This window comes from Montipora foliosa, chromosome 3 (assembly GCF_036669935.1).
Source record: "Montipora foliosa isolate CH-2021 chromosome 3, ASM3666993v2, whole genome shotgun sequence".
Taxonomy (NCBI): Eukaryota; Metazoa; Cnidaria; class Anthozoa; order Scleractinia; family Acroporidae; genus Montipora; species Montipora foliosa.
In genome coordinates this window covers 36,743,393-36,758,392 of record NC_090871.1, presented here as the reverse complement: position 1 = coordinate 36,758,392, position 15,000 = coordinate 36,743,393, and the positions used below count along the sequence as shown (strand labels likewise).

Below are 15,000 nucleotides of genomic sequence, written 5' to 3'. Positions count from 1 at the left end.
GCGGATCTTTTGACAATTGTGGAATATCACTCAGATATTCCCCAGTTTTAGCTGGGGCACATTCAGTCATGTGAAGCGATGAGACCAATAATTTTTGTGTGTGAGCGAAAATATCCAATGAATTATAAACATGAATATATGGGTCCTGCTAAATGAAAAACAACCTATACTTAATTTTATGAAAATTCTATTTTTTGTAGTCTGAGATATCAGAGTTCTAGAATTTTATGTAAACTGTGAGCTCATCGTTAAACCATTGTTGGTTAATTGGCATCCTGTAGATTCCGTCATCTGAATTTTCAAATTTAAATACCTCTATAGCCTTAGAATTTTTCTCGAAAGCATGAAATTCTATATAACGTCCCTTAATTATATTATGTGCTACACTCTAAAGAGAACAGATATCAATATTGGCCATTTATTCTGATTCTAGGCACAGTAGAGTTAGGCGGCTGTCAGAGAATCTCTTTGGTATATTTGCCAACCATTGGAGGGTTTTCCTGACAACAATGATGCTTGCACCATCCTTTGTAGAGGTCATTACATTATCAGCACTAACACTTCACAATCTTCTCTGCTCTAAGAAGGCTTCTAGGCAGATTTACTGTCCGAAAGGTCTGACAGATGAAGAAGATGCTGAGACTGGAGAACTGATTCCCGGATCCTGGCGCAGTTCTGCAATGCAGATGTCATCTCTTCCCATACCATCTACTGGCCATAACTCTAGTAATAAGGCCAAGGCAGTGAGAGATGCTTTTACAGAATACTTCTGTAATGAAGGCAGTGTGCCATGGCAGTGGGAAAGGTGTTGAATAACATGTCCTTCTGTACCCGTCAGCTGGAATTGCACTTTTATGGATCTTAAGTTACACATAAGTACATGAAATTTCAAAAGGAGTATGAGATCCATAGTTGAGGCACTGGATGAGAAGTTAGCAAATGAATGCTTTATTATAAATTTTCTTCTTTAATTTTCTACTCTTTGCTATTTACATAATGATAGCCATTTTGTTCAATAATTTTATTTAAAAAAGAAAAATTTATAAGAGTTTTGATTCAACTCATTTACATTACATCCAAACCTTTGGAAATGTTCAAGACCCTTTGTTTAAGTACCAATATCATGAGATTTTGCAAATGTAAATTTTAAAAATTGAACTGCCAGGTTTAATGTTATAAATATTATAGATTATTTGAAATCTATTTGACACAACCAGCAAATAATATATATGTTGGGCATATATACATTCAGATTCCAAGGTTCTTATAAATATAGCAATATGGAGAGAAAGTAGACTGAGGTGCGTAATTAAAGGATGTGGCCATATTCTCCATCTCCAGATCAAACAGGATGTCTGTTATCCTCTTCTCTGCTATGATCCTTTGCCTCCTATCAAGTGCTTTCAGTTTTTCAGCAACAAAGTTGCCAAATATTTCCTCAGCGATGGGTGGTGGAGCATTTGGAGGTTTATTCTCTTTAAGAACATTAATGCACTCTTTCATCAATTCTTCTTTTACCAATAAGTGGTTGTTTAATTTGGTTTGTGGTGGCTTCCTTGGTTTAACAGCTTGAGGAGAAGTGTCTTCATTGTCACTGGCAATCACTAAACTAGGTTTATCAGGGCTCTGAGCAGCAAGGGTGTCACGACTCTTTCTGGGATTCATGCAAGGTACAAGAAACTGGAGCTGCTTTCAGTACCTCCACGTGGGTTGGAATAACTCATCGGTACTTTGGCCAGATTTTACATTCTTTATTTTGTTGATATTTTGTCCCAGAACTTGTCTCAACTTTGTAAGCTGGTTGCTTATGTCCTTCCAGGATCTGTTAAATGTTTCCTTAAGAAAAAAATCGTGTCTTTGCTTAGGAGTATTACTGGGGTTGAGGCCCGGGGTTGAGGAGGGCAGTAATCCCCATGGGGGTTTTCCTGGGTAAAAATGGTAGGGATGATAAAAATTACCTTAAAATACTGACCCATAACCTTTTCCCCATCCTACATAGTACCCCTTGGTACAAAATAAAGCTGACAAATACCAATTGGTAATCAACATTTTAAAGTACACTGCCATTTTTTTATCCATCAAACATACTGTAAAATTCTCAAAAAAAATTCTTTGGATGGGCTTATTATAGGGGGCACACTTGTATTTGGAAATTTACTGGGCTTATAATTGGAGCAAAATTTGTGTTGGCAATTTCTCAATGTGCAGTTGACAATATTGGGGTGTTCACTAGAAATTTATGAACATGTAGTCCCTCTGAACATTCCTGATGAAACCGGCTGTCACTGCTTTGAAACTAAATGTATTAAACCATAGGTTTTCCAAGTAAGAGGCTTAAGGGTTAAAAAAGTCTTGAAGCTAAGCAGTTAGGCAAATAAATAAAACATTTGGCCATGAACATGATGCAATTCACTTTGACTTACCTCCAGTTCTTTCTTCGCTTTTCCAGTTACATCCCGATTGTGGTAGTCATCGCAAAAAATGTTCCACAAACATGGCCGTGCCTCGGACTCTATCTCATATCAAACTACTACTCCACTTCTCGTTGTCTGGTTTTTTAGCCTTTTTAGCATTTCTCACTTTCTCGCTTTCAGCGTCACTGTCGTCCGAATATTCGTCCAAATTATTGTTTTGTTGTTCCTCACAGGACGATGGCAAACTTGCGGTAGCCATATTGCATTGAGCCCGCCTTGGTTACCCCAGCTGACCGAAAAACTATCATGCACTATCATCCGCTCGGTCAAACGGAAAAAACTATCATGAACTATCATGTCGAATTTGAACATGTCCAAACTGCATGATAGTTGATGATAGTGAATGATAGTTCGTGTTCAAGCGTGCGTGATAGTTGAAACTATCATCAAATATCATGACCGTTTGAACGGGCCTTTACTCCTGGTAAAATCCAGTTTCAGCTGCTTAAAAATACCACCCAGATCACTGCCCTCTGTTTTTGTGTAACATGTACCACAGGCAACCCAGTTTACGCTCGTAGGGCGTCTAGTTACTTTTTTTTACCTGTGTCGCAAATCGGAAATATAGATCGTATTCATAAATGGCGGCCAAAACAGTATTCTTGCCTTTACGGTAATCATCCTCACTAGCCTTGTTTGCACAAACAAAATTCAAAAGAATTTTTGCTCCAAAGTGAGGCTTGTGAGGATGATTAGCACAAAGACAAAAAAATCATTTTTTGGCCAACGGCCCATGGTCTTTCCTGTAACTCCCCTCCTTGCGCATGTATAATTTCATTGATTTGTGCTCAACTCTGCACAGTCTTCAGGTAAAAAAGCAATTGGAAATTTGACTAATTCTTGTTAGTCAAGAATTATTTGAAAGAAATTGTTTCACAACTTTTGTGGAGTGTTGCATATTTACTTGTTTGATGGAGGCACAAGAAGACAAAAAGTGGGGTCTTTATAAAAAACTAGGTGGGACGATGTTCGATCCGTTGTCTGCTTTGCAACTAGACATTCGACTGATCAAAGTTTAAGAAAATTAGGAGTTCCTAGGTCTTTGGTATCGGGAATGTCAGCTTTCACTACAGCTAGTCCCAACCGAAACGAGCTCATTCTGGGTCACAAAGACTCTGGGTATGAGTTTATTTTATCACCAGAGTCAAAGAAAGAGGCTGAAAGGGGCTCGGGAATTTAGATTGAGTTTGTGTCAAACCACGAGAAGGATATGGGAAGTCAAGGGTGTGAAACCACGTACGCAGAATTCAAGCTCCATTACATCATGCCACGCACAACAGATTGTTTTTCTTGGCGGATGGAAAGCCAAAGCTTAACAGGCATTGCTCAAAATTATGTTCAATAATGTACTTAGAAAATTTGACGATGCACCAGACAGCACCTTAAATTTAGTTTTATTGAACTTTGAGTATATATATATATATAATCTGAAGTTATAATGTTATCTTTGAAAAAAATTGAAAAAACAAATGATTATGAAAACCACAACAGCCCATTTCTTCCCTTTTCTTACTATACCGGTACTTTGAATTCAAGATGAACTAACAAAAATATTCAACAGCTTGACAACAGTTACAGGTTATACTTTAATAAAAAAAAGATTGAGAGATTTAGCATCGCATTTACGTTTAATGGGAAATGGGAGCCTGCTACTTGTTATTAAAGCGTCAAAATCACTAAAAGTTGTCGTCCTTCTCAAAGAAGTTGCTTGATATGTGGAGCTTTCAGGCATCAAATGAGCTCATTGAAAACAAGTTTTTCCGGGTGTTGGCGTCAGGGATCAGAAAATTCCCCGGCTACTATGTGAAATTCTCAAATAACTTTTTTTCTTAGTGGCAAGATATTTGTTCTTTCAGACAATTCTTCTGTTTCTTCATTGCATTTCCCTGTTACTTGGATTCTTAATGAAAACCCTAGTTTCTTCTATTTTGTAAAAAATGCAAATTTTAGTCTGACGATATTTGCCGTAAACGTGATGCTAAATCTTCTTAATTATGAAGACCTAAACGCACCCCAAATAGACTGAATGCATAAATGGCGGCCAAAAGAATATTACTTTATGCGCTACTTAGACTCACTAGCCTCGTTGCATGGACAAAATACAAAAGAAATGTTGCTTGAAAGCGAGGCTAGTAAGTCTAACTAGCACATAAACAAAAGAATACATTTTTGGCCGCTATTTATGCATTCGGTAAGGAGGCTTTTCAAAAAAGAAGATAAATTCTTATTGACAACAACTCCTTTTAAGTTAAGCTTTCAGTAGTCCATGGACTTCGGTTAGGCACTGAAGAAAGTCGGAATTCGAAAAGCCATGTTGACAAATCGATCTTAAGGCCGGAAAGAACAAAAATGTGCACGTTAAGTTTATCAAGGGGTAGTATCTAAAACGCGAAAAAATTCTGTCTTGTTGGCTTGCTGTGCTGACGTTTTAGGATTTTTGTTAGAAGGAGAAGCAACTGACTTGGAGCAAAGATCACTTCTATCAAGAAGAGCTTCCAAATCTCTGTCACAAGTGACCAAACCATCGCTAGATACTACGCTGTCATGGTCACGTGACATCAGTAATTCACGCAATTCTTTGGCGTCAATAACTTCTGTGTCCTTACTTCCTTTGAATTTTCCTGCAACAAACCAATTGAGGTTCACCTCTGTGAATAACTGACCACTATTTCTTTCTTTTTCTTTCACTACGGTTCATAATGGGCCATTTCCGAGTTGCTGTTTGTCTCGGTTTCGAAGTGAGTATTGGTGCTCAACTATTGTAAGGGAAATGAGTTTGATTTGCATAAGAATATGCGACTCATTTCCATTTGAGTGGTTGTGCACCAAGACTCGCTTTGAAACTGAGGCATGCAGCAACTCGGAGATGGGCTATTGGCAGCCTGTGGAGCTCACAGCCAATCAGTATGATATTAGATCACTAGCCTGTGGACAGGTTCACTTGTTTCGGGCACCACGTGAGTAATTTGTCCTTATTAAGTAACACCATCAAAAAAATATATATATATATATTTCCAGGCTCCTTAATCAATTTAATGCCCTGTGAGAACAAATCCACTCTACGAAACAATGGAGAATGAAATTGAAATGAAATCCCAGAAAGGTTTGTCAAAACATATTAATTTCAGTCAACAAAAACATATAGAGTATTTCAGTCAAATTACATAGTACTACCAGTAATAACCCTAAGCTTAGGCAGTGCAGGCGAGATCGATCGAAGGAGCCGTACGATTAATAAAAGTTTTATCACGCATTTACTATGACCGAATAGTTAACAAGTTCATCAATTTGTTTAGGCCAAATTAAAGTCAAGGCCTATCTTCATTTTAAGTGCGAATACAAAACAAGGAGAACCAATCAAACTTGCGATTTTCAATGGAACAGCCAGCGCTTGAATTTAAATTTTTAGATTATTAACCTTTCGGGTTAGACATTTCTTTCACTAACCAAATTATAAAGTTTGGCATCCAAACTCACGATCATGATGATATCTCAAATATTGAACATCTTGATAATAACGACTACCAGAGTTGACTCTGCAGACGGTACAGAACATTTTCTGATTATTCTCGTCAAATTGAAGCCATGTATACCGTTTACTGCGAAGCTTTCTTTCTGAGCTCCTTTGGCTGTCCAAATTTAGAAATATGCTCGACCAAACTGCCATGGACCTGCCGTAACAAAAATTAGCCTGACCAGGGGAAACCAGCCGCCTTCCCACAACAATCAAACCTATTGTTACATTGCATTTTATGGTGCTTGAAACAAAACTGTTCAGTACCCATACAAACCCATGGCATCTTCGCAACACAACACCGCTAGAAAGTCACGTACGTGTTTGTTGTGAGTGCTCACCAACAAATTACTGTGCTCTTAAAATGAGTGAACTTCGTGCAGTTTATCCATATTTGGTAACTTCCATGTGATCGAAGGTCAGAACACTCATGATCAGATTGTGTTCTATGCATTCCATTCATTCTTAGTGAAAGTCCTTGGGAATGCGCTAAAATCTCGAAAGATCTTGCTACATAAATGCCGCGCATGAGTAATAGCAATGTTGAGATTAGAATTGCAATTTGGAAGCCCGATTTCATTAGCAGACATGCATGACCAAGTAAAATGAAAGAAAATTACACCATTTCTTAATAGATGGCACATTTTGACTGCTTAACCTATTTACACCTCAAACGCCCTAGGACGCCCCCCATTTGACGGGTAAAATCTGTGAAGTCTCACTCTCAGGGGTCAATGGGTTAATTATAGTGGAGTGCCAAAGGCGCGTGCGCGGAACACCATAGTTAAGAAAATATAGTAACCCATCGATGCGAGAAATTTGGTTTTAGCTATGAGGTCATCGACCATCCATCCGTACGTCCATTCCTCCATTTATGCCAATATGACCAGTATTCCGTGCATACGGAACCCGTGCACGCAGTGCGCGTGGCAATCAAGACTGTGCTATCCTGTCAATCCTTTGCCCTTTCAATGGAAACGGTGCACTTCTGTGTGTACACGACCTTGTTGGCGCTCTACCCTATCGAAAGCACCCCATCAGTCTTTTCGCACAGTTAACGCAAACAAATGCATTATCAATACAGTTTTGACGTCTTCTTACACTATTCAAAATACTGGACTGAATTAGTCTTAAATTAGTTAGAAAAAGCTCAAATAACAGCCAAAGCACAATCGCTAACGCTCGAATCGCCCCTCGCTGGCAACCCAGTTTTGGAGCCATAGGAGCCACAAATTCTTTTAAAGGGTTTTCTGGCCCTTTAAGTTGGGATAGCACAGTTTTTCCCACTTGCTGAATTCTGATTGGTCAATTTAAATGTCAGTAGCTCTCGTTGTATGCAAGGTTGCACTAGTTTACAACAAGGGAGACTTTTGTCTGATTGGCTGTTGAAAATTGGGGTATCCAGTTTGCCAACCGCGTGCTGTGATGTAAACAAAGATGGCTTTTGGAGCGGTGATTTCAACCTGTGCTTCTTCAATTGTTCTATATAGCTTCTGCCAGTTAAAGGTGGTCATTATGACTTCAAGTAGCGGGGGAAGATTCTGCAAGGGGCATTTTAGTTGGCAGGAATTTTTCTTTCTTTACCTCCTTGTAAGCAGTCCTTTTAGTTTGTTCGGGGAAGCAATGCCTCTGAAATTGCTCCAAGTCAGCTTTTATACTTAAGTACTAGATTATTACTTTATCAGATAATACTATTATTGATCTATGGTAACTCCATCAAGTCTAGCCATAGTAATTATTCATTGTTTTTATTATTTATGCTACCTGCGAATTATTCAAAAGTGATGTTGATGTTCTTAGGAAACCTATACAATAATAGCTAATAGTGAGGAATAATGTGGTCACTGCCATCAGACTTGCAGGTTGTACTGGACTGAAATTTTGTGAATGGGTTCTATTTGGGGGGGGGGGGGGAGGGAGGGGGGGGTGGGTAAAAATTTCACCTGACCATCTGTAGGTTTATGCAAATGTTAGAATTGTGCACTAAATGTGGGATGCCTGGAAATACATAAAACCAGGTGTTGTCTTCTGTGCAATGTTTAAGTTTAAAAGGGCAATTCAAGGCAAAGCAGACTTGTGATAGAACTCTGACACAATATTACTAACTACGTATTAATTTTGAAGTTAGCATTTCTGCTCATTCATATCCCTTGCTCACTTTTGTGGCAAGTTACCATCTTACTGCAGAGAATAATGTAAATTTATCTAAATCAGGATGAAAATGTACAAAATGTACAGCCATTGATCTTAACATGTTTTTGGTCTATGAACTATTCATGATTTAAATATAGTACATCAGTAATATTGCCGTATCACAGTAATTGAGCCAGTGTTTAATGACTAATGTGTCCCAATAACTCTTGGTTCTAACAATGTTAAGTAATCAATATACGTTGATTACTTTAAATTTATTTTTTAGTTCAGCCTTGGTGTACAACAACTTGTTGACGAGAAGGTTAACCTGAATATTATGGCTGTTTTGTGTATCAAAAAATTAAATTGACCTGTTTTTATATTTATTTATGCTATCATTCCTTGCACAGAAACACTCACGTCCCATAAAACTCGATTGTGCAGACAAAGTAAAAGAATTCACTGTACAAAGTTTAAAGAATAATGTTATATCTGTATTATTTATTAAAAACTTTTTTCTTTCTAACTTAATTGGGCAAAACACACTAAAGAAATAAGTGGTCATAGCTGGATAAATATTTGTATAAAATATGGATGGCCTTCCCAAAGGGGAAAGGTGCGAATGGGAACACACAGGCCTGTGCGAGGGACCCACAAAAGGGAATGAACATTTTAAAATATACATTATTTACAAATATAATGTATAATTACTTATCATGTTAATCATTATGAACCAAATTACTGTAATGCACAGTAAGTACATATCATCTAAATTTTACTGTACAGTTTGTAGATATCTTTAAAGTCACAATTATTGCAGTTTCCCTAAAATTTTCATAAATTTATCAAATCGAAAAGTGCAGTGCAGAGTTGTGGTATGAAGGCATTTTTATTTGTAAAATTATTACACCTAACAAACATTTTTTAATGTAATTACGTATACTCGACAATATCCATTATTGTGATTTGCACATTCAATCAAGACCATACCCGTTGCAAATAAGGCAAGAATTTTCCAACTTTTGACTATAGCCTGAGCACACCGCAGCATTCTGATACAGCCGATCTAAGCATGTTTTGTTTCATCCTACATGTAAATAAAGGACTTTCCCAAGTAGAAGGAATTGCCGAGGTCTTTCCAGCTTTTGTCCATCTTCTCTCAGCATTTGTACCGCAAGTGCATAGATAACATTGAAAGTGAATGCAGTAAAAACTACAACTAGCGACAGCGTCAACATCTTTTCTTCCCGAGTTCTAAGACTGTCTTGAAGGTTTTCAACCAATCACAATGCAAATAAAATTGAATTTGCCATTGATAATGCGCATGCGTGACATTAGTCTCCTTTGTCTAGTTTACAACAGTGGACTGCTGACCAGGCACTGGTTTTCCATTGGATTGCAGGCTCAAGCCTAGGTACCTCACCTAAACATGAACGAGGCTTCATTTTTTGCAAGCTTACTGTGGCTCGATGCAGCTACACGGCCATACTACGCTTTTAGTGTTCAGGTGGAAAAGGCTTTGGAAGATATTTTCTGCATTTTTCGCTGGTCTCAATCCAGTTTGACATATAGCTGTGGTCCACACTGGTGACTACGCAGTTATTCAAGTGAGGCATCGGAGGGATATAAAATTAAAGCTGAGTGTTTATTTTAATTTGTTTAGAGCTGCTGCTTTTTTCTCTGTATTGCAATTTTTCGCATATCTTTAGAAGATCTGATAAGGTTGCATGATGCCTGGACAACCTACATGTATCACTAGAACAGAAACGAAAGAAGAGAGAAACAGAACGAGAACGACAAAACAGTATACTAGTAATAACTCAAACTTGCTGGAAGAAGTTACTCCACAAATTCCCTTCTTGTACACTAAATCGTTTGTTATTTTTATGGATACGTTATTTCAAGTGGATGCATATTTTCAAAAAATGGTTTAATCGTTATCTTCCTTTGTTCAGCAATGAAACTCGAATTTTTATTCTTAACTGGAATTAAACAACAATCATCTGTACTCTTTTGGACATAAAGAAATAGTTGATTTGTTTGTGTTGCTTTAAAATGCAAGCAAACAAATGTTTTTTACTTCATTTGCCTAACTGTTTTTGGGTGTGCGTCGGCAATGACAAGAAAATTCTGCCCTTATGCTATAAACACGTAATCGAAAATGAGTTCTCGTAAAATTATGGAAAAATATCAAGAGCTTGGGTCTTCAGAAGCTTGTTTAAAGCATGTACAGGTAATTTTTTGGAGCAGGTCTGTCCTTCCTTGGCTGCTGTGTTTTGCCGATTTTCAATGAAATACATCAAAATGTGAATAATGTCGTTTTCAGAGATAAAGCGGAATAGAGTACATCAATAACACTTTTTTTACCTTGAACCGACAAAGTTTCCTAACGGTTTCTAAATTGATTGACTCTGAAATGGCTTTTTTCCTTCCCCATTCGCTTCCTGAGGATGTGCTTGTTTTCTCTTCAAACTCATGCGATTCTACAAAAATTCATTGCCTAACTGGTGAATTCCACAGTAAATTTCACTTGAAAAACTGATATCACACTCGTTGCTTCGTGATTCATGCAATATTGGGTTTTCGCGTGAAATTTACCATGGATTTTACTAGCTAGGCAATGAAGTTTTCTTTTGAAGAAAGGGAAGAAAATGATTTAATTAAGCAGTAACGGGGCACACCAAAACGAAGGCAATTCCAAAACCTTTTATTTTCACTAACCCTACAGAAAGTAAGAGTAAATTAACCTGGGAGCTCCACTTTTAGGCTTGGCTAAATCTATACATTATCATCACAAAAAAACTGCTTAATGACTGAGAGAGAGCAACCAACTACTTGCTTGGGCAGGGAAAAGCGTAAAGCCACAAACCTTTGTGAATGATCATCTTTTCCAGTTTCCTCTTAGTCGATGCACGCTCAACAATCTTCTGATCCACAGTGTTAGCGGTAACAAAACGATACACAACAACAGGCTTTGTTTGCCCGATACGATGACAGCGATCCTGAGCCTGTAGATCGGCCTGTGGATTCTAAAGATCGTAAGACTACTCTTAGTAGCTGACCTGAGCATGAGAACATTGACTACAAATACAATGTGTCTGTTGACGGACCAAAACATTAGCACTGGCGTTTGTGCTAGGTTGTAATAAAAAATGCATCACAACCAGTAACACTAGAGTGGTTTTGATATGACTAATTAATCGTAATGGTCATGAATTTATATACATGTAGCGCATTTTCTATTGACATTTCCAAATGCACTTTACAAGCAAGGGATCTATGGGTGAGATCGGACATCAGCATGTATAGGCGCCAATCCATTAGCGATCTTACCCAGCACGTAAATGAATGAAATGAGGCCTGACCACAACACCGGGAGCTCCATACCCTACTCTTTACTAATAGTGTGTGGGTTCTTTTTACGTCCCACTGAGTTGTGAACATTGAAGGGTTGTGAGATGGGCCTACGGTTTATAGTCCTTATCTGAGAAGACTTGAAAGTCTTAACCATTTGCGGATGTAATTACAATGGCAGCACTTTCTTCTCAGTTTTTTCAAGACCCTGAGTGTTGGTCCGGCCGGAGTCGAACTCACGACCTCCTGCATGACAGCCCAATGCTCAACCAACTGAGCCACCGCTGCAAATCAGGGGCATCCAAGGTCAATTTTCGGAAAAGATCTGATCAGAAGACGATTTGATATCTAGTTCTTCAGGCAAAAATCCACTCCACTGGCTCTTTTAAACTCACCCAATCACTGTCATAAATGATAACTGTATCTGCCACAGCCAAGTTAAGACCAAGGCCACCAGCTCTGGTGCTCAACATAAATACAAATACTGATGAATCCACTTCAAACTTTTTTATCTGAAAAGAAAAGAAAATAATCTTAGGGGCTGTATACATGATACCAGAATGAGTTTCATTCCCAAAAAAATTTTTTGCCCAAAAGTTCACTGCATTCACGTGACAGTATTCTTGACCGGCTAAGCCAACATCTTGCGCTCGCCAGGTCAAAACAAACGTGGCTCAAGCTTCGCGCAAAGTATTACTGTGCCTATTGTTGGTTTTCACGTCACGGAATTATCACGCACGGAAAAATAAAATTGCTTACCATTCCATAAATGAAGTCAAGAAATTGAGATATTGCAGAAGAGTAATAAATAAGTTTTAGGGCTGTGCGATATTCTAACTCGAGTTATTCAGCTAAGTTTGGAGACTCCACGTCGTTGTCCCTCAGGACACCAACATGGCGGCCAGAACCTAGTGGAAACATCTGGAGTTTAGTTTGGCTCCCTCAAAACATATTTTCTCTCTGCTAAACTTGAAAACATTTGCAGACACTTCTCTTCACATACTGGTTATTCAGAACGAATTTCGTGTACCTCACATGTTTCTCAGAAGCAATCCAGATGTCACGCATTGTGAAATTCAAACTGCTCTATTTTCAAAACAAAACATGCTACCGATCAGAAAACAGGCCAGCAGATATATCTTTAATGTCTTTACCCGATGAAGGTAAAAGAACTCAAAATTTTTAATCTTATTTTTTTCTGACATCACATGAAAACCAACAATTGATGGCAATATATGTATTGAATTTTCAGTAAAAAGTTGAACGTAGAGCTGCCTCTTTTGTCTAAACAGAAACGATGTTCACACATTTTTTTGCTTCCTGAGTGCAATTTATGCTCTTTCTAATATGAAAATCATTAGTGCTAAGAGAAAACCCCAAAGAAAGAAAAACAAATCCTCCGCGGATAAGGCCTGGCAGAAAATATTTGCTGTGGCAGATATTTGAGTCTATCTAGCCCTCTTACTTTTCTTGCAAATGGAATGGTTCAGTCGTGGTTTTATCTCGGAACGAAATTCGTTTTCAGTTTACATGATACCAGAAAAAACGTCATTTCAGAACGAGAATTCCATCTGGATTGAAACTGGAATGAACTCATTCCAGAATGACTAGTACTGGAACGAAATTTCAAACAGGTGAAGAGAAATATATGGTGCTGGAATGAACTCGTTCTACATACGTACAATCTTGTAAACAGCTCCTTAGTTTGATTTGAAATCAAAGAAAAGTCACTGATGACAATCTGTGATCATTCACAAACTTATGAGCGAGATAAGCATATGCTGCCTGAAACGGCCCCCCAGTGTTTTAGGTTTTTTTCTGTTGCGTTACTTTCTGACATATGTCAACCACGTCACAAGAGCTTAAGAAGAATGCTGCATTAAATGGAAAAAAGAAATTCCTTTGTAATCCTTTGTCATTTGAAAATCTGATTGGCGAATTGAGAAGCCACGAAGACAATACGAACAAAATTGCATTTACTTAAAACTCTGATAGAAAATATATCGCAAGAATTTGTGGATTGCCTGAACTTAACTACTGAAACTGAAGACATAAATGCTATTAAGAGTGAGCAACAAGATCTGCTAGTTCAGTGTGAGAAAATCCACAGCAACACTTTACATCGTTTGGATTGTTTGTAGTGAAAGAATGAAACAAGATCAAACACTTCACACGGATCTTGCCGGTCGGTCTCCTCAATGAGATCATTGAAAAAGCTATTCTTCTTGCAAAGACGCCTTACTTGGAGCAGTAGCCAAATGAACCTTCAACAAAGGTTATGTTATTCGGACTAGATTAAAGGTCAAGAGAAAGTCCTAGTCAAATTAAAGATCGAACAAGAACTCAGTGAGAGCCTCACAGAGGAGGTCATTCATCTAAAAGTTCTCGATGAAGAGAAGGCAGAGAGTGTAGGTGAGCCTGTTCCACAGCAACCTTAGTGGTTCTAGAAATGTTTTAGATAGTTTTCTACGTGATCAAGAGTTCTGCCCCTGAAATTTGCACTATGCAACCCTTTCTTTCTGTTACCCAGTCCTATCAGCTGGTAATGCGATGGCCGTTGCCTCGTCGCCTTCTGTACCACAGATTCCTTCACCTTTTGTACCACAGATTTCATTCACGTCTGTACCACAGACCTCGTTGCCTTCTCTACCACTTGTTTTATCGCTTTCTGTACCACAGACCTCATCGCCTTTGGTAACACCTTCTTGTTGCCTATAACGAAACCGCTAGCAGTCATGCTGGCCTCAGTCTCTGTACCAAACACTCTCTCAGCTTTTGGCCTTCTGACATACAGAGATCAACCTTGGAAAGAAGTCAATCGACCCCCATTACACAACCACTGCTTTTATACACGCTCGGCCAGCCTCCAGTTCTGGCATCTTCTCCACTGTACCAGTCCACATCATATTCTTAAACCTTCTCCCCAAAGCCCCTAAATGGCACAAACCTGATGGTATCCTTCGGCCCCAGCAAATCAACACACTACTACCATGTCTCCTTCTGTTTATGCTCCCAGCAACTTTAATGTTGGCTATCAGATAGAAAACCCTTTCCCCTGAAGCCTCTATGGAGACACTCCATTGTACGTCACGCCACAACCACCTCAAGTCAGCCCAGTGTACACTATCGCCAGATAACACCCAACAGATCACTGAGGCTTTAGCCAAAGTTACCCAGCTCCATTGCCAGCCTCAAGCAGTACCAGATGTTTTTACTGCAGAAGAAAAAGACAAAAGGAGATTTTTTTCTATGGGAAACGGCCTTTAATGCAATCCTGGACTTAGCTCCGGCAACACCACAGCAGGAGCTAAATCTTCTCTTTCAACATCTAAAGGGAAGAGCTAAGAAGGTTGTTGAATAATTTCAATTCTTAACCAGGGATCCATAAAGAGCCTACAGAGAGGCAAGGAAAAACTTAAGGGACCGTTTTGGACACTTTGCCATTATCAGCATTCGAGAGTAAGCTGGCAAACTGGCCAAAGATTGGAAATAACGATGCAAAGAGCATGCAAGAGCTCAGAGATT

The 15,000-nt window shown here is 38.6% G+C and overlaps 1 protein-coding gene across 4 annotated transcripts in view; it reads right to left on the bottom strand.

Moving 5' to 3' along the window:
* Positions 1 to 3,852: 3,852 nt before the first annotated feature.
* LOC137997376 (lymphocyte-specific helicase-like) overlaps positions 3,853 to 15,000 on the bottom strand; it is a 74,465-nt gene continuing 63,317 nt past the window's right edge. For all 4 annotated transcript variants that reach the window (XM_068843327.1, XM_068843330.1, XM_068843328.1 and 1 more), the window contains 3 exons: positions 11,871 to 11,987; positions 10,991 to 11,150; positions 3,853 to 5,095 (listed from right to left, as the gene is read on the bottom strand). In XM_068843327.1, the coding sequence (XP_068699428.1) occupies positions 4,842 to 5,095; positions 10,991 to 11,150; positions 11,871 to 11,987 (531 nt within the window). In that variant the 3' untranslated portion in view covers positions 3,853 to 4,841. The remainder of the gene's footprint in view (positions 5,096 to 10,990; positions 11,151 to 11,870; positions 11,988 to 15,000) is intronic.